General features: G+C 43.9%; 3 protein-coding genes across 4 annotated transcripts; all 3 read left to right on the forward strand.

Annotated features, from left to right (window-relative positions):
* The first annotated feature begins 830 nt into the window (after nucleotides 1-830).
* On the forward strand, nucleotides 831-4,675 carry LOC149975124 (uncharacterized). 2 transcript variants are annotated; one of them, XM_090210570.1, is made up of 4 exons: nucleotides 831-2,355; nucleotides 2,728-2,858; nucleotides 3,077-3,268; nucleotides 3,927-4,675. In XM_090210570.1, exons 1-4 carry the CDS (start codon nucleotides 2,073-2,075, stop codon nucleotides 4,032-4,034), a joined length of 714 nt encoding a protein of 237 aa, XP_090066696.1. In that variant the 5' UTR covers nucleotides 831-2,072; the 3' UTR covers nucleotides 4,035-4,675. The 2 variants fall into 2 exon arrangements, with proteins under 2 accessions (XP_090066696.1, XP_021430772.3); XM_021575097.3 differs by having other exon boundaries at nucleotides 3,077-4,675.
* Nucleotides 3,933-7,209, forward strand: LOC110498468 (uncharacterized). The gene is made up of 4 exons (XM_090210587.1): nucleotides 3,933-4,058; nucleotides 5,114-5,266; nucleotides 5,600-5,711; nucleotides 5,841-7,209. Exons 2-4 carry the CDS (start codon nucleotides 5,180-5,182, stop codon nucleotides 6,806-6,808), a joined length of 1,167 nt encoding a protein of 388 aa, XP_090066713.1. The 5' UTR covers nucleotides 3,933-4,058; nucleotides 5,114-5,179; the 3' UTR covers nucleotides 6,809-7,209.
* Nucleotides 7,210-7,528: 319 nt separating this feature from the next.
* LOC110498536 (uncharacterized) lies at nucleotides 7,529-20,046 on the forward strand. Its single transcript, XM_036953745.2, has 7 exons — nucleotides 7,529-9,390; nucleotides 9,727-9,857; nucleotides 10,021-10,185; nucleotides 12,953-13,114; nucleotides 13,490-13,601; nucleotides 14,982-15,103; nucleotides 18,535-20,046. Exons 1-7 carry the CDS (start codon nucleotides 9,135-9,137, stop codon nucleotides 19,456-19,458), a joined length of 1,872 nt encoding a protein of 623 aa, XP_036809640.2. The 5' UTR covers nucleotides 7,529-9,134; the 3' UTR covers nucleotides 19,459-20,046.
* Nucleotides 20,047-20,297: the final 251 nt, after the last annotated feature.

Genomic DNA, 20,297 nt, shown 5'->3' on the forward strand with positions numbered 1-20,297 from the left:
ATGTTTCTTATCGATGGCGGTTAAGATATCGTTTAGGACTTTGAGCGTGGCTGAGGTGCACCCATGACCAGCTCTGAAACCAGATTGCATAGCAGAGAGGGTATGGTGAGATTCGAAATGGTCGGTAATCTGTTTGTTGACTTGGCTTTCGAAGACCTTAGAAAGGCAGGGTAGGATAGATATAGGTCTGTAGCAGTTTGGGTCAAGAGTGTCCCCCCCCTTTGAAGAGGGGGATGACCGCAGCTGCTTTCCAATCTTTGGGAATCTCAGACGACACGAAAGGAGGTTGAACAGGCTAGTAATAGGGGTGGCAACAATTTCGGCAGATAATTTTTTAGAAAGAAAGGGTCCAGATTTTCTAGCCTGGCTGATTTGTAGGGGTCCAGATTTTGCAGCTTTTTCAGAACATCAGCTGACTGGATTTGGGAGAAGGAGAAATGGGGAAGGCTTGGGCGAGTTCCTGGTTCTAAATTTATTGAATGGGGCATGCTTATTTAAGATGGTTAGGAAGGCATTTCAAAAAAATAACCAGGCATCCTCTACTGACGGGATGAAATCAATATCCTTCCAGGATACCCCGGCCAGGTCGATTAGAAAGGCCTGCTCGCTGAAGTGTTTCAGGGAGCATTTGACAGTGATGAGTGGAGGTCGTTTGATCGCTGACCCATTACGGATGCAGGCAATGAGGCAGTGATCGCTGAGATCTTGGTTGAAGACAGCAGAGGTGTATTTAGAGGGCAAGTTGGTTAGGATGATATCTATGAGGGTGCCCGTGTTTACGGCTTTGGGGAGGTACCTGGTAGGTTCATTGATAATTTGTGTGAGGTTGAGGGCATCAAGTTTAGATTGTAGAATGGCTGGGGTGTTAAGCATGTTCCAGTTTAGGTCGCCTAGCAGCACGAGCTCTGAAGATAGATGGGGGGCAATCAGTTCACATATGGTGTCCAGAGCACAGCTGGGGGCAGAGGGTGGTCTATAGCAGTCGGCAACGGTGAGAGACTTGTTTTTAGAGAGGTGGACTTTTAAAAGTAGAAGTTCAAATTGTTTGGGTACAGACCTGGATAGTAGGACAGAACTCCGCAGGCTATATTTGCCGTAGATTGCAACACCACCCCTTTTGGCAGTTCTATCTTGTCTGAAAATGTTGTAGTTAGGGATGAAAATTTCAGAATTTTTGGTGGTCTTCCTAAGCCAGGATTCAAACACAGCTAGAACATCCGGGTTGGCAGAGTGTGATAAAGCAGTGAATAAAACAAACTTAGGGAGGAGGCTTCTAATGTTAACATGCATGAAACCAAGGCTATTACGGTTACAGAAGTTATCAAAAGAGAGCACCTGGGGAATAGGAGTGGAGCTAGGCACTGCAGGGCCTGGATTCACCTCTACATCACCAGAGGAAAAGAGGAGGAGTAGGATAAGGGTACGGCTAAAAGCAATGAGAATTGGTCGTCTAGAACGTCTGGAACAGAGAGTAAAAGGAGGTTTCTGGGGGCGATGAAATAGCTTCAACGTATAATGTACAGACAAAGGTATGGTAGGATGTAAATACAGTGGAGGTAAACCTAGGTATTGAGTGATGATGAGAGATATATTGTTATATAGAGATATAGAGATATTGAAGAGTTACATGGTCTGCTGAACGAAAGAGCCCCATCAACCCAAACAGTTAAAGTAGTGGAATTGGGTGGTGATTTTTATTTGTGTTATGAAATCGTGTTCTATAGGTGTTGGGTTAGTTGGTGGTGTTTTTTTCTCCCTTTTGCCCGTTTTTTATTTTTGTAAATGTAACGTGGCCGATCACACAGTAGGTGGCGGCATGCACGAACAAAATGTACGTACACCATGATACCAAAGAAGAAGTAGAAAACGGAAGTGAACAGTAATCGTGTATTTTTTCAATTTCAACGTTAGCGGTTTTATTGTTGTAATTTAGACGTTTATTAACACCATGGAACTCAAAATATGACTAATTTAACTGTACAGCATCACATACTTACCGCAGGTGGTCTTTAATTCACGTTGGAGAAAGGACTTGGTTGATAGAGCTACGTAACGCTAGCTAATTGCTAACAATGGCTAACTGTATGGTTTTCCACACACAAATAGCCTCCATTATGGAGGTGCTAGCGAATGCAGCCGTGGCAGAGATATGTAAAGTCGTCGACAACGACTATGCTGTGTTTCGTTTAGAAATTTCTCAAAGCCAGAAAGAAAACAGGGGGTTGCGGAGGAAACTACAACTAATGGACTTGAAGGTGGCACGGGAGCGCGCAGAGAGGACAATACGAGAGCGCGTCCCCGCCAGTCGTCCCAGTAGTGTCAAGATCCTCGACCGATACAGAGGAATGGCAAGAGGTACATTTAGCAGAAGGCTGAGGCTGCACGAACTGTCGCGGTTAATTTAATAGCTCAGTGCCTGTCGCTCCGTTACCTTCTGCACATGTCTTCAGATGTTTTAACCAGAATTGGGGCTTGGTCAATTTTAGGATAGCAAGCAATTGTGCAAAGACACTATCATATTCTAACCAGATTCTTTATTAACTGAATTTCCTATTATCTACTCAATGAAAACAATGTGAATACAAGACATTGATCAATAAATGGTATATCTAGAATTTAATAAGTGTTACCTTACATCTTGCCAATTATAGACAGTGTCAATAGTGTACAATATAGCATTGACCGTAACTTACTTAACCACCACTTTTTCCCCAATCACTCTCTCAGGTGAAGGACATTTCACTGGAGGCCACAGGAGCTTTGTGAAGCCAGCGGGACACAATGCGTGGAGAGATGACCAACCCATAGCTGTAGATGAGGGGAGTGGAACCTCAACCCAGCATGTTATTGTGATAGAGGTTAGTGTCATAGTGTAACATTCAAAATGAAAGTATGTAGAATGTGGCTCATTTATTTCAGAAAGGCTCCCCTTAGCCATTAATTTGCTTACATGGTCATCCTTAATTATCTGCCATATGAGAGCTCGTGAGACTTCCCTACAACATTGTTATTCAATTCCCTGATTGTTATCCAATTAAACTAATGTACCGATAATAACCTAGTGTCTTCTTGTCAGTCTGCAGATGCAGAGGCGGCAGGTTCTGGAGGATCGTCTCTGGTCAAGCAGGAGAGGACTGAAGGAGACGACCCACAACACAGCAGAAACATCCAGACTGGAGCAGCGGCTGGAGTGGCACTCCCTGTAGCCACAGCAGACCTCGTCAACGCCACGGCGCCCCAACACAGGACCCGACGCAGCATCACGGAGGTCAGTGGAATGTCGAACGCCGTCCTCAAGTCAGAGACTTTAACTGTAACACAAAGGCTCTTACACACAGGATCTGACCATAGGTCAGACCCAGAGAGACTGGGCTGTCCTCCTGCTCCCGGCTCAGAGTATTTTCTTTATGGTAGCCCGAGGACGGTTCATTCCCATCGGGACTCAGGTGACGTGTTAGAGATGGTCAATTATCCGTCTTGTTCTTACACTACAGAGATGGACCCTGGCAACATTCCATTGGATTTAGAGACACAGACTGATCTGTCTAGAGGGGACTGGAACCAGTACAGTAGTAGTCTATACGCTGAAGGGTGCCTAGATAAGAAAGAGGAGGTTATTGTCGTAGATGAGGTGACTGTGAAATTGGAGGGCGATGCTCCTCTGATATGGAATGAAACTCACTTAGGAGAAGGACACTCACAAGGGGAAGATTTCTTAGATTACAGGGAAAGCTTAGAGACTAATCCAGATGTCATGACCCACTCCCCTTTACACACGCTCAGGGATCACAAACCAGTGAACACGTCGATTGGGCCTACCAATCAGGTATTGAACTCAAACGACCAAAGGGCAAAGGTTCAGGGAGGGGGACCAAAATCAGGCGGTAGTAAAGTGAAACGGTTCCTCTGCATGTTCTGTAACAAAGGCTTCAGCTGCATCCAGAAGGTGGAGATCCACCAGAGGGTCCACACAGGGGAGAAACCATTCAGCTGCTCCCAGTGTCACATGCGATTCGCTGAGGCTGGCAACCTGAAGAGGCACCAAAGGGTCCACACAGGTGAGAAACCCTACAGCTGCCCACAGTGTCACATGCGTTTCGCCCAGTCTGGCAACCTGAAGATGCACATGAAGGTCCACACGGGAGAGAGGCCGTTCACCTGTACACACTGCAGGAAGAGGTTCTCAGAAAGGAGCTACCTCAGGATACACCTGCAGAAAAACCATTCCACTCTATAACATAGGAAGTAAACATTCCACTCGATCGCTTCTGACGTTTAGACAAACCCTGCATTAAAGACAAAGATTCATTATCATTGTTGTCAGTAGAAAATATCCACAGATGAATTTCGAATAATGAGAGTAACAGATTTCTGTGTTGAATATTCCTGGGTAAAAAAAATCCATCCAGACGTGTGATATATAAGGCATATATAAGCCTAAAGTCCGTTACATATTGTGTTTGTACTGTGTAGGATATATGATGTTCACAAATTCCTACTTCATTACTTCCATTAAACTACTTAATTTTTTCCCCCCCCAAGACATTTTTCCCGAGAATATTATTGCAGTTTATCAAGTTTATGCTCATTTTTAGTTGAGACATGGATGTGTGGTTTTCATATGGAGTATTTAAAACTTGTTTATGTTTAATAAACACCACCATTTTACTTTTCATTCTAAGACTTTGACTTTTCATTCTAAGACTTTCATTGAGACTCTCTTTAGTATACAGCATCTGATTTCACCCTATTCTGCATACACCTTAAAGCATGTTATAACCATTATACACTTACTATATATACGTACACAAACCCACACACTAACAAACACCTACTGTACACGTCATTATAGTTTACGCCAAACTAATTTAGTCAGGTTTGTCTGATGACTTGATTTTTCATAGCTGACACATCTTTTACCCACAACAGTTTTATGTCCGCCATGATGGGTTTAACAACAATGAAGTAATTCTGTAACTACAGTATAGGACTCAAACGGAGTGGGGATGGGTAAAGACTCACTTCGTTTGAAGACTTTGAAAGTGTGTTTATCTGTGTGTACATACCTGAGGGAGTATATGTCTGTGGAATCTGTAACATCTCTCTTTTCAAGGAGGAGGAGGGTCTGGAGGTGCTGCTGGTAAAGGAGGAGGAGGGTCTGGGGAACCGTAAGGGGACCATGGTCATGGAGGACAACCAGACTACACCTCCTGAACCCACAGAGGGACCATCTGAGCAGCACAGGACTACACACAGTCTCACTGAGGTGAGCCCACTGTAAACTATTGGTTGAATGGTATTTGGTCAGAGCCCCTATCCACAAAGTCTCTCCTAGAAGGAGTGCTGATCTAAGATTTATATAATAATGAGACATGTAGACGGGTGGGGACCTGATCCTCTATCAGCACTTCTACTCTTTGTGGATACGGGCCCAGGTCTTGATGAATTTTGTCACAAGTGTGGGACCATGCCTTTCAATTATCACACCATTAAATAGTGTATAGTACTCATAGCAATCTCTCATTGCCCAATCAGAATATTCTCCATAGAAGGGTGCTCATATCAGATCCAACATCCTCTCACTCTGTATCTCTTACAGTCAGTAGACATGGAGGATGGGAAGCCTGATCTGCTGCTAGTCAAAGAGGAGACAATAGAAGATGGACCAGAGAGCATTGATCTGCTGAGTGGACTAAAGATGGGGGAGCAAGGTAAGGGAGCAATACATATAGCCTACAGCAACTTATGTTTACATACAAAAACTTCACCAGGTAATGGACAAAAAAACTCCATATGTAGAGTTTTCTGTTGTGTTTTTAAAGTCTAAAGTCTTCCTGCAGGTTGTTGGCTGGAGGCTAACAGTGGAGACTGGGTGGCCATCTTGGATTCCCAATCCCAGATGGGTGCAGACAAGGGCCCAGGGGACAACATCACTGAGCAGGTCAGGACCAGAGGTGACAGAGTGGAGGTCAGTGGATGGGACAGCGTCCTCAACTCTGGGCCGGGGAACAACAATGTTAACCACAACCAGAAACAGACAGTGGAACACAAAACAACAACTGAATTTAGTTTCCAAGACAACAGGATGGCTGAGACCAGGGCGAGGTGTAGATTTGGTCTGCGGGGACGGAGAGGCCAGGTTCGTATGCAGCAGGAACGAACAGGCATAGTCTCGGCTAGCGAGGCTCCATCCTGCTCCTATAGTTGTGATTCAGAGGGACTGATGGCGCCTCAGGTTAACCCCCTAACAGATGCTTCCTTCAGCCTGCCTTCTATAGGATCTATCAACTGGAACATGGACCCTGCGACAACACAGACACTCCCTGGCCTTCATCCTCCTCACACTCTCCTAATGTTAAACCAGACATCAGACAATGCCAGTGCCTCAACACTAAATGGCTACACAAGCCCATTGACAAATGACAGTAGTAGTAACGCTGTCAGTAGCTCCGGTGGCAAAGAGAAGCACTTCCTGTGTTCATTCTGTGGGAAAGCCTTCAGTTTCCCCAAACAGGTGGAGATCCACCAGAGGATACACACGGAGGAGAAACTATTCGGCTGCCACCTGTGCCGGGCCAGTTTCTCACACTCGTCCAAGCTGAAGAGGCACCAGAGGGTCCACACAGGAGAGAAACCCTACAACTGCCCCCAGTGTGAGAAGAGGTTCTCCCACAAGCACCAGCTGAAGATGCACCTGAAGATGCACACAGGAGAGAGGCCATTCGCCTGTACACACTGTGGGAAGAGGTTCTCAGAGAGGAGCTACCTCAGGATACACCAGCAGAAAATGCACACGGCACATGCATAGAGTATAGTGACATGTAATGTAGTACTAGTTAGTTTGTAGTTAATTCTGTTGGTTTTGGATGTAAAGGAAACTTACAAAAGAATAAGTATGATGAGGCAGAGTAGATGATATGGTGATGGTTGGTGTGTTGGTGTCTGTAAACATGCTTCACTGATGAAGAGTGACCAACTTAGTCCCTTTAGGTTGATGCTGGTGTTTTATAATGAGGTAAGGATAGTGCCTTGATTCATGTTTACTTGATATAAAACAATGAAGCTGTTTGTAATGTAATGAACCTTTTCCAAAGTATTCTAAAATAATTTATAAAAGCAAGGGTGTCAGATGTACAGAAAAGGTAAAGTGTTACCAAAGTTATTCTACTTGTCATGTATCATTTTGTGCAATAAAAGTTCAGTACTTCACTATGTGAGTGTTTGACCATTTTATTAAAAATTAAATATAAAATTGAGTCTGTGCTGACTGACTTGGTTATTGTTGTTGCAAGGGACTGAGTTTCTCTTATCTCAGTCAAACCAAAACATTATACTTAATTATTGAATCAACCAACATGGATTTTTTTAAATAATAAACTCCAATGGCTCCATATTGTTAGGTACTTGCATCACAGTGTTAGAGATGGGCTTGACTGGTTAACATTTTATAAAGTCATGTTTTTGTGTGAACAGCAAAGCGTTTCTTAAATAAACCTTTATGCTTTTCTGTACAATCTTTTGTTTGCAGTCTGCAGTCCATCAAGGCCTGCTGATATCCAGTGTTACTGGTGGGAGAGATGACCTCTGAGATGGCTGGTCACATATCCTGTCCCGGATCAGGACCATGGATCAGTAGCCATCACTTTTCCTTCCCGAATCGGAACCTGGACTGAACCGGGAGGGACAGAGACTCCACCACCACACAGAACACAACCAGTGGACTGAAAAACCTCAGTCCTGGTGGCCATCAGAGAGACAGAGGCTCCAGTCAGTGATCCAGTCTGCAGCCCAGACCCTTCTCTTCACAGTCTCAGTGCAGGGATGAAGCAGGGCCTGGAGCTGATAGAGATAGACCCTCCTATTCCTATGATACAAACACCACAGTATCCATGATGAACAGAGCAGGTCACACTGGGCTTCAGCCTTCACAGAGAGTAGTGGGAGACCCCCCTGGTGGGAGTCTAACAGGAAGTCTGTCTTCTCCCTCAGGGTCTCGTCTAATGCCTGGTGACTGGGTTCATAGAAGGCCTGGACCTGGGTCTAGCCTTCCACAGTTACCTCATGGTTACCCCACCAATACAGATGGGTCAGGATGGGCTTTCACCGCGGGAGGTGCCTAGCCTATAACACAGCACACAATCCCAACAATGGCTAGAGGTCAAGGAGGGAGTTCAAAGACTAACCACATGAGGCTGGTGGCTCCTGCTTCTACCTCCTCTAGTGTCATTGGGTCACAACGTGGGAGGGCGAGTGTTAGGACGGATGGCGACAAGTCGTACTCTTGCCCTACGTGTGGGAACCGGTTCGCCAACGCAAAGTATTTGAAGGAACACCAGACCGTTCATACCAAGGAAAGGTCATTTAAGTCCAAACTATGTTACAAGCTTTTCCTTCCTGAGTAGCCTTAGACATAGGAGTGTCCACAACAGGGAGATATACAAGTTGTCTGTTTCTATCTTTTAAAAGGTTTGTAATCAGGTCACCCCTCAAGTGAGTAGGCCTGAAGAGAGAGATCCAGAGAGGATGAGTTTTAATAAGGTTGGATTTCTTGCGTTTATGGCCATAGTGTTCAACTGCACCGATGGAGCAGAAATCACATTAGATAGATGTGATAGTCGCAACAGCAGATAAATATTTGTGTGTGAGAGATTTTAGTGCTGTAGATCTATGGGGAGTTTTGAGAGATGGGGTTCGATCCTCCCAGGCCTGGTGTAGGATCGTTCAGGGCCAAAGTAGTGGGATGGGGTGGTGGTTTTGGGGGATAGTATATAGGACCCGGGGTTGGTCCATTACTATTTCACTGTTTTGTTTTGTGTGACCAAAATGTGCAATCCGCATTCCGACCTGTGAAAGGCAGCAATGGGCAACACATCGTCTCGCCTGCCGGAAATTAACAAAGTAGTAAACGGAAGTGAACCGTGACCAATAACAGTTACAACGTTTGCGTTTTTATTTAGACGTAAATTGAAACCCTGGAACTCCAAATATCACATACTTTCTCTATGTAGCGTTTAATTCGCGTTGGAGACCAGTCTTAGTTGATGGATGTTATCTAGGTAATGCTAACTAGCGTTGGAGACAAGACTTGGTTGATGGATGTTATCTAGGTAATGCTAACTAGCTAGCCGCTAAGAATGGCTAACTGTAACGTAATGGTTTCTCACACTCAAATAGCCTCCATAATGGAGGTGCTAGCGAATACAGCCGTGGAAGAGATCTGTAAACTCGTAGACGACGACTATGCAGTGTTTCGTTTGGAAATTTCTCAAAGACAGAAAGAAAACAGGGGATTGCGAAGGAAACTACAGCTACTGGAACTGAAGGTATCACGGGAGCGCGCACTCGCCAGTAGTGTCAAGATCCTCGACCGATACAGAGGAATGGCAAGAGGTACATTTTGCAGAAGGCCCGTTCCCCTCTGCGCATGTGTTAAGCACATATTGTATGGTTAATCAGAGTTGGGTCTTGGTCAGTTTTTGGATTGTATGCAATAATTCCCCTGATTACTTAGCAGTCTTGCACAAAGACACTATCATATTCTTGACTTACTACATTTCCTATTACTTACTCATTGAAAACAATCTATTTATGAATATTTGTGTGATATGTTACCTTATATCCTTGCCAATTGAAGACAGTGTCAAATACTTTACTTGACAATATAGTGTTGAGCATTGACAACACAGTACCTAACCTAACCACCTATTTCCCCCCAACCACTCTCAGGTGAAGGACATCTCACTGGAGGCCACAGAGGTTTTGTGAAGCCAGCGGGCCACAATACATGGAGAGATGACCAACCAATCACGGTTGTTGAGGGAAGTGGAACCTCATCCCAGCATGTTATGGTGATAGAGGTTAGTGTCATAGTGTAACATATGAATTACAGTACATCTAATGTGGCTTGTTTATTTCAGGAAGTCTCCCCTCAGCTATTTACTTGCTTACTTGTACATCCTTGTGTATCTACCATAGTGGAACTTGTGAGACTTGTGATAATAACCTCTCTTCTTGTGTCAGTCTGCAGATACAGAGGCTGCAGGTCCTGGGGTCAAGCAGGAGAAGTCTGCAGGAGAGGAGGACCCAAGGTACTGCAGAGATATCCAGACTGGAGTGCCCCCTGTATCCACAGAAGACCCCGTCACCACCCCAGCACTGCCCAGAACTCGACACAGCATCACAGAGGTCAGTGGAACGCTGAACGCCGTCCTCAAGACAGAAACCATAACGGGGCTGAGGCAACTGGGCTATCCTCCCTTCTCAGAGTATTTACTTTACAGTAGCCCGAGCGCGGTTCTGTCCCATTGGGATTTAGGTGACTCGTTACTGATTGTAAATAATCTGTCCTGTTGATGTGCTACAAAGACCGAGATGATACATGGTGACCTGCATGTGGGTTTAGATACACAGACTAATCCAATGAGAGGGGACTGGAACCGGTACAGTACTAGTGTATATTCTGAAGGGTGCCTAGATAAGAAAGGAGAGGGCCTGGTTGTCGATAAGGTGACTGTGAAAGTGGAGGGCCACGCTCCTCTGACATGGAATGCAGAGTTTAATTTAGGACACTCGCAGGTCAACACCAGGGACTTCTGGGATTACAGGGAAAGCTTAGAGACAAATACAAATGTCGCTTTACACATGCTTAGGGATCGCTACACAGTGTCCATGACTATGGCACCTTCCGATTCACACGGCTATATGATGTTCAGAAATGCCTATGTCATTACTTCCATTCAACTACTTAATTTTGTTCCTCAAGACACTTTTTATGAGAAAAGCATTGTACACGGAATAAAAATATAAATGCAACATGCAGTCAGGTCAAGACCCTGGTGAGGACGACGAGCACGCAGATGAGCTTCCCGGAGACAGTTTGTGCAGAAATTCTTCAGTTGTGCAAACCCAAAGTTTCATTAGCTGTCCGGTTGGCTGGTCTTAGATGATGCTGAAGGTGAAGAAGCCGGATGTGGAGGTCCTGGGCTGGTATGGTTACATGTGGTCTGCGGTTATGATGCCGGTTGGACGTACTGCCAAATTCTCTAAAGCTACGTTGGAGGCGGCTTATGGTAGAGAAATGAACATTCAATTATCTGGCAACAGCTTTGGTGGACATGCTTGCAGTCAGCATGCCAATTGCATGCTCCCACAAAACGTGTGTCATTGTGTTGTCTGACAACTGCACATTTTAGAGTGGCCTTTTATTGTCACCAGCACAAGTTGCACCTATGCGATATGCCACACCTGTCAGTTGGATGGATTATCTTGGCAAAGGAGAAATGCTCACTAACAGGGATGAAAACAAATTTGTGCTCAAAATATTTGGGAAATAAGCTGTTTGTGTGTATGGGGGATCCTTTATTTCAGCTCATGAAAAATGGGACCAACACGTTACATGTTGCTTTTATATTTTTGTACAGTGTAGTTTATCATGCAGATATTTAGTTGAGACTTACTTTTGGCCATGCAGTGTATGTGGACACCTGCCTGTCGAACATCTCATTCCACAATCATGGGCATTAATATGGAGTTAGTCCCCACTTTGCTGCTATTCATCTTCCGCTATTCTGGGAAGGCTTTCCACTAGATGTTAGAACATTGCTGCAGGGACTTGCTTCCATTCAGCCACGAGCGTTAGTGAGGTCTTGCACTGATGTTGGTGCGATTAGGCCTGGCTTGCATTCGGCATTCCAATTAATCCCAAAGGTGTTCAATGAGGTTGAGGTCAGGGCTCTGTGCACGCCAGTCAAGTTCTTCCACACCAATCTCAACAAACCATTTCTGTATGGACCTCGCTTTGTGCACTGGGGCATTGTCATGCTGAAACAGGAAAAGTCCTTCCCCAAACTGTTGCCACAAAGTTGGAAGCAAAGAATGTCTATGCTGTAGCGTTTAGATTTCCCTTCACTGGAACTAAGGGGCCTAGCCTGAACCATGAAAAATTGCCCCAGACCATTTCCGCTGCTCCAGAGTCCAATGGCTACGAGCTTTACACCACTCCAGCCGACGCTTGGCATTGCACATAGTGATCTTAGGCTTGTGTGCGGCTCAGCCATGGAACCCAACCATTGAAGGTCCCCCCCAAGAACAGGCCTGAATGCCAAGCGTCACGTCTGGAGGAAACTTGGCACCGTCCCTATGGTGAAGCATGGTGGTGGCAACATGTTGTGAAGATGTTGTTCAGCGGCAAGGATTGGGAAACTTGTCAGGATCGAGGGAAAGATGAACGGAGTAAAGTACAGAGAGATCCTTGATGAAAACCTTCAGATGGCTCAGGACCTCAGACTGGGGTTCACCTTCCAACAGGACAATGGTCCTAAGCACAGAGCCAAGACAACGCAGGAGTGGCTTTGGGACAAGTCTCTGAATGTCCTTGAGTGGCCCAGCCAGAGCCCGGACTTGAACCTGATCGAACATGAAAATAGCTGTGCAGCGATGCTCCCCATCCAACCTGACAGAGCTTGAGAGGATCTGCAGAGAAAATAGGAGAAACTCCCCACATACAGGTGTGCCAAGCTTGTAGCGCCAAGAAGACTCCAGGCTGTAATCGCTGCGATAGGTACTTTGACTGCGTAAAAGGTCTGAATACTTAAGTACGTGTGATATTTCTGAGAAAAAAAATAATAAACCAAAATCTGTTTAATTTATATTTTTATATATACATATACAGTGGGGAGAACAAGTATTTGATACACTGCCGATTTTGCAGGTTTTCCTACTTACAAAGCATGTAGAGGTCTGTCATTTTTATCATAGGTACACTTCAACTGTGAGAGACGGAATCTAAAACAAAAACCCAGAAAATCACATTGTATGATTTTTAAGTAATTAATTTGCATTTGCAACGATTAAATCATTCTGTAACTACAGTATAGGACTCAAATGTAGTGAGGATGGGTAAACACTCTGAGTGTATGTCTGTGTGATCTGTATCACCTGTCTCTTCCAAGAGGAGGAGGGTCCAGAGGTGCTGCTGGTGAAGGAGGAGGGGTGTGAGGAGAGTCTGGGGAACCCTGAGGGGCCCATGGACATGGAGGACAACCAGACTACACCTCCTCCTGAACTCACAGAGGAACCAGCTGAGCAGCACAGGACCACACACAGTCTCAATGAGGTGAGCCCAATGTAAACTACTGTGGTATTAGGGGCCGTATCCACAACGCCTCTCTGAGTAGGAGTGCTGATATAGGATCAGTTTAGCCTTTTAGATCATAATGAATAAGACTATATAGCGATCAGCACTTTTACTCGGAGACTCTTCGTGGATACGGGCCCAGGTCTTGATGCATGTTGTATTAAGTGTGGGACCATGCCTTTAAATTATCAGACCATTAAAGTGTCAAGTGTCAATCAAATCAACTAACGTGTGCATAGTATCAAATAACATGTTTGCATAGTACTCATAGCAATACATCAGAAGGTGCGCCATTGCATGGTGCTCATATCAGATTTCTTGATCCAACATCCTCTCACTGTGTATCTCTTACAGTCAGTAGACATGGAGGATGGGAAGCCTGATCTGCTGCTGGTCAAAGAGGAGACGATAGAAGACGAACCAGAGAGCATTGACCTGCTGAGTGGTCTAAAGATGGGGGAGCAAGGTAAGGGAGAAATGCATATAGTCTACATACAGTAATAGATCTTCAGTGGGAATAGTAATACATTTAGCCTTCATACAGTAATAGATCTTCAATGGGAATAGTAATACATATAGCCTCCATACAGTAATACATCTTCAATGGGAATAGTAATACATATAGCCTCCATACAGTAATACATCTTCAATGGGAATAGTAATACATATAGCCTCCATACAGTAATACATCTTCAATGGGAATAGTAATACATATAGCCTCCATACAGTAATACATCTTCAATGGGAATAGTAATACATATAGCCTCCATACAGTAATACATCTTCAATGGGAATAGTAATACATATAGCCTCCATACAATAATACATCTTCAATGGGAATAGTAATACATATAGCCTCCATACAGTAATACATCTTCAATGGGAATAGTAATACATATAGCCTCCATACAGTAATACATCTTCAATGGGAATAGTAATACATATAGCCTCCATACAGTAATACATCTTCAATGGGAATAGTAATACATATAGCCTCCATACAGTAATACATCTTCAATGGGAATAGTAATACATATAGCCTCCATACAGTAATACATCTTCAATGGGAATAGTAATACATATAGCCTCCATACAGTAATACATCTTCAATGGGAATAGTAATACATATAGCCTCCATACAGTAATACATCTTCAATGGGAATAGTAATACATATAGTCTCCATACAGTAATACATCTTCAATGGGAATAGTAATACATATAGCCTCCATACAGTAATATATCTTCAATGGGAATAGTAATACATATAGCCTCCATACAGTAATATATCTTCAATGGGAATAGTAATACATATAGCCTCCATACAGTAATACATCTTCAATGGGAATAGTAATACATATAGCCTCCATACAGTAATACATCTTCAATGGGAATAGTAATACATATAGCCTCCATACAGTAATACATCTTCAATGGGAATAGTAATACATATAGCCTCCATACAGTAATACATCTTCAATGGGAATAGTAATACATATAGCCTCCATACAGTAATACATCTTCAATGGGAATAGTAATACATATAGCCTCCATACAGTAATACATATTCAATGGGAATAGTAATACATATAGCCACCATACAGTAATACATCTTCAATGGGAATAGTAATACATATAGCCTCCATACAGTAATACATCTTCAGTGGTAATAGTGATATTCCTGGCTTTTGTTTTTTCTTCATTCATAAAATTAAAACATTACAACTTGTTTACATACAAAAACACACATAATGTATGAACTTCACCAGGTAATAGACAAAAAAATAACTCAATATGGGGAGTTCTCTGCCATGTTTGGAAAGTCTATTTTGTAACCTCTTCCTGCAGGTGGTTGGCTAGAGGCTAATAGAGGAGACTGGGCGACCATCTTGGATTCCCAGACGGATGCAGCCAAGGCACCAGGGGACATCATCACTGAGCAGGCCACAACCAGAGGTGACTTGGTGGAGGTCAGTGGATGGGAAAGTGTCCTCAACTCTGGGGAGGGGGGAGGCTCTAGTTAGTCGCTCTAGCGACTCCTGCGGGCTGGGAGCAATGCACGTTGATATGGTCGCCAGGTGTATGGTGTTTCCTCCAATACATTGGTGCTTCTGTGTTAAGCAAGCATTGTGTCAAGAAGCAGTGCGGCTTGGTGGGGTCGTGTTTTGGAGGACGCACAGCTCTCGACCTTCGCCAGATATGGGACAAGACTGTAACTACCAATTTGGATATCACAAAGAAGAAAAAAAAATATATATATAAAAAAGGTAAAACTCTGGGCTGGGGAACAACACTGTTAACCACAACCAGAAACAGACAGTCAAAACAACATCTCCATGACAACAGACTGGCTGAGACCAGGGCGAGGTGTAGATTTGGTCTACGGGAATGGAAAGAACAGACACAGACTTTTGGTTAGGGATGCTCCTATAGTTGTGATTCACAGAGACTGATGGCACATCAGGTTAACCCCCTAACAGGTGCTGCCTTTAGCCTGCGTTCTATTAGCCTGATGACTTTATTATCATCTTATTAGCCTGATCTATTAGCCTGATGATTTTGCTTCTTTGTCATTCGCTACATACTTTAGTCTGAGGCTGCCATAGTTGAAGTCGTTTGTGGTGACGAGTGGCGTTGTACAACACAAAGTCATCGGCGATTGTATCGTCTCTAACCAATCAAAGTATTTTGTATTTGTATTTATGAAGGAAATCGTTGTGGAAATATGTTGCCACTCAAGTCTGCTACACAATGCAATGCTCTTTCTATTGGCTGGCTGGCTAGCTAGCAAACATTGCTGCACACAATAATACCAAATACAATATCAGTATGTAAAGTAGCTAGTTAGCTGTAAAATCACCGAAACAAACTGCAGTATCAATCTCACCATGTTCAACCTGCAGATTAATGTGCCTCAGAGTGGATTACTGTGCGCCTCCCATAGTCTGTTCTTGACTTGGGGATTGTGACGAGACCTGGTGGCATGTCTTGTGGGGTATGAATGGGTGTCCGAGCTGTTTGCTATTGGTTGAAACAGACAGCTCGGTGCGTTCCACATGTCAACACTTCTTACAAAAACAAGTAGTGAAGAAGTCAATCCCTGCTCTACTTTGAGCCATGAGAGATTGACATGCATATTATTAATGTTAGCTCTCCATTGACATTTAAGGGCCAGCCGTGCTGCCCTGTTGTGAGCCAATTGTAATTTTCCTATTTGTGGCACCTGCAACGTAGTCCAGGTGTGACAAAACTATGGCCTGTAGGACCTGCCTTGTTGATAGTGTTGTTAAGAAGGCAGAGCAGTGCTTTATTATGGACAGACTTCTCCCCATCTTAGCTACTGTTGCATCAACATGTTTTGACCATGACAGTTTACAATCCAGGTTTACTCCAAGCAGTTTATTCACCTCAACTTTCCACATTATTTATTACAATATTTAGTTGAAGTTTAGGGTTTAGAGTATCAAAGCCAATGAATAATTGTCTAACCTTTACCCACGTGTGTTCTGGCTCTGGATTACTTAATTGGCAAAGTGGTCAAACAACAAACAAACAGTGAGCCATCGTATTCATGCATCAAAATCAAAAAACGAATAATAAAGAAGGCATTGCAAGTTTGAATGCTGTATAGATAGTGTGGGAGAGGTGGAAAAATGATTGTTATCGATCATTAATGACAAAGCTCCTGGCATTGACAACTTAGATGTAAAGCTACTGAGGATGGTGGGAGTGGCTATTGAGTCAGCTATCTGTCATATCTTTAAGCCTAGAGGAAAGTCTTTGTTCTCAGGCCTGGAGGGAAGCCAAAGTAATTCCGCTACCCAAGAGTGGTAAAGCGGCCTTTACTGGTTCTAACAGCAGACCTATAAGCTTTCTGCCAGCTCTTAGAAAACTGTTGGAAGACATGTTTGACCAAATACAATGCTATTTATCTTTAAACAAATTAAAAACAGACTTTCAGCGTGCTTATAGAGGAGGGCACTCAACATGTACTGCACTGACACAAATGACTGATGATTGGTTAAAATAAATTGATAATAAGAAGATTGTGGGAACTGTACTGTTAGATTTCAGTGCAGCCTTTGATATTATTGACCAAAAGCTGTTGTTGAAAAATGTATGTGCCAGATTGTATCTGCCATATTGTGGATTCAAAGCTACCTATCTAATAGAAATCAAATGTTTTTCTTTAATGAAAGCTTCTCTAATGTCAAACATGTAAAGTGTGGTGTACCGCAGGTCAGCTCTCTACTCTTTTTTTTATTTATTTTTTACCAATGATCTGCCACTGGCATTAAACAAAGCATGTGTGTCCATGTATTCTGATGATTCAACCAGCAAACCACAGCTAATGAAACCCATAACAAAGAGATGCAGTCTGTTTTGGATGGGTGGCCAGTAATAAACTGGTCCTGAACATCTCTAAAACTAAGAGCATTGTATTTGGTACAAATCATTCCATAAGTTATAGTCCTCAGCTGAATCTGGTAATGAATGGTATGGCTGTTGAACAAGTTCAGGAGACTAAATTACTTGGCACCACCTTAGATTTGTAAACTGTCATGATTCAATGGTTGTAAAGATGGGGGAGAGGTCTGTCTGTAATAAAGAGATTCTCTGCTTTTTTGACACAATTCAAAAAGCAAGTCCTGCAGGCTCTAGTTTTGTCTTATCTTGATTATTGTCCAGTTGTGTGGTCGTGTCCTGCAAGGAAAGACCTAGTTCAGCTGCAGCTGGCCCAGAACAGAGCGGCACATCTTGCTCTTCATTGTAATCAGAGGACTGATATAACTACTATGCATGTCAGTGGTTAAGAGTTGAGGAGAGACTTGACTGCATCACTTTTTGTTTATAAGAAACAATGTGTTAAATCCCAAATAGTTTGCATAGTCAACTGACACACACACTTACCACACCAGACATGCCAAAAGGGGCTTTTCACAGTCCCCAAATCCAGAACAAATTCAAGAAAGTGTACAGTATTATATAGAGCCATTATTGCATGGAACTCCGTTCCATCTCATATTGCTCAAGTGAACAGCAAACCTGGTTTCAAAAAACAGATAAAGCAACACCTCATGGCACAACGCCTCTCCCGTATTTGACCTAGATAGTTTGTGTTTCTGTATTGATATGTAGGCGTATATGTGCCTTTTGTCATTTTTACATGTTTTGTGTGGACCCCAGGAAGAGTAGCTGCTGCTTTTGTAACAGCTAATGGGGATCCTAATAAAATACCAAATCAACACATAATAAACTCCATATTGTTAGGTACTTGAATCACAGTGTTAAAGATGGGCTTGACTGTGGTTAGCATATTATATATGTCATGTTTCTGTGTGTACAGCAAGGAGTTTGTTATACATCTTTATATGCTCTTCTGTTCAATGTGTGTTTACAGTCTGCAGTCCATGAGGACCTGCTGATGTCCGGTGTTGCTGGAAGGAGAGACTGGATATCTGAGGTGGCTGGTCACAAACCCTGGCCGCGGATCAGGACACTGGATCAGGAGCCGTCACGGTTCCTTCTTGAATCAGAACCAGGTCCCAACCGCGAGGGACAGAGACTCCACCATCACACAGAACACAACCAGTGGACAGGTGGACTGAACAACCTCAATCCTGGTGGTCATCAGAGAGACAGAGGCTCCAGTCAGCAGCCCAGACCCTTCTCTTCACAGTCTCAGTGCAGGGATGAAGCAGGACCTGGGCCTGATAGAGATGGACCCTCCTGTTCCTATGAAACAAACACCACTGTATCCATGATGAACAGAGCAGGCTACCCTGGGCTTCAGCCTTCACAGAGAGTGGTGGGAGACCCCCCTGGTGGTAGTCTATCAGCAAGTCTGTCTTCTCCTTCAGGGTCTCGTCTAATGCCTGGTGACTGGGTTCATAGACAACCTGGACCTGGGTCTAGCCTTCCTGGTGATGGTTACCCCACAAATACAGACAGGGTCAGGATGGGCGTACCTCACAAGAGGTACCTAGCCTATAACATGGCAAACAATCCCAACAACACCCAAACAATGGCTAGAGGTCAAGGAGGGAGCTCAAAGACTAACCACCTGAGGACGGTGGCTCCTGCTTCTATCTCCTCTGGTGTCATTGGGTCACAAGGTGAGAGGCCGAGCATTAGTACCGATGCCGACAAGCCCTACTCCTGCCCCACGTGTGGGAAGTGCTTCGCTAGGGCAAACTATTTGAAGGAGCACCAGACCGTTCACACCAAGGAGAAGCCCTTCAAGTGCAAACTATGTTACAAGAGCTTCTCCTTCCTGACTAACCTTACCAGACATAAGAGTGTCCACAACGGAAAAAATTTGTAGCAGTGTGGTTTGAGATGTACACAGGGGATGTCTGGGAATTATTCTTCACCTGACATATTATAGTTATCATGTGAAGTGTCTTGGGATAAGAAGGTAATTAACCACATACCCCTCATTAACCCTTTATTAACATGTCATGTTCTGGAGCAACGTGTTGAAGGTGCCTGAAGGAAACGTGAAGTCAACTCTGAAAGACTAGCAGGAAGTGTTAGTTGCATGCATGAGAGGACCAATGGGCAGGCTCGGGAGGAGATCGCTGATGTCACTCGCTCTCGGAGCTGGAGCTGAGCGGGGTCTTTCCCTCTGCCGAGGGGGAGACGAGGGCCAGCTGAGGGGGACCTATTGGATTGGTGCTCACCCCTGCCCCTCCGTGTCCAGCGTCTCTGTTCTTAGGGGGACGGTCCAGCCTCTTGGGGTTCTTCTTGGAACAGGACATATCCAGGCTGTTTCACATCCGGCCGTGATTGGGAGTCCCATAGGGCGGCGCACAATTGGCCCAGCGTTGGCTGGGATAGGCCGTCATTGTAAATAATAATTTGTTCTTAACTGACTTGCCTAGTTCAATAAATTATAATAATTTAAAAAATATGAAACGTGCTTGTGTAAATACCTGTTTTTAGTGACTGTAAATCTAGGCTAGAACAAGGACAGTTACATATTTACCTTAGTGAGGTGATGTAGATGGAATAGTCATTCTACTCTATTCTTGCTAACACACTGTTTGTTCTAAACAAATCTGCTCTCAGCTTCAAAGATACTGATCATAGGAGATTTATGTGTGTAATCAGTGGTGGAAAAAGTACCCAAAAATCATACTTGAGTAAAAGTAAAGATACCCT

This window comes from Oncorhynchus mykiss, chromosome 19 (assembly GCF_057628025.1).
Source record: "Oncorhynchus mykiss isolate SJ-2025 chromosome 19, ASM5762802v1, whole genome shotgun sequence".
Classification (NCBI taxonomy): Eukaryota; Metazoa; Chordata; class Actinopteri; order Salmoniformes; family Salmonidae; genus Oncorhynchus; species Oncorhynchus mykiss.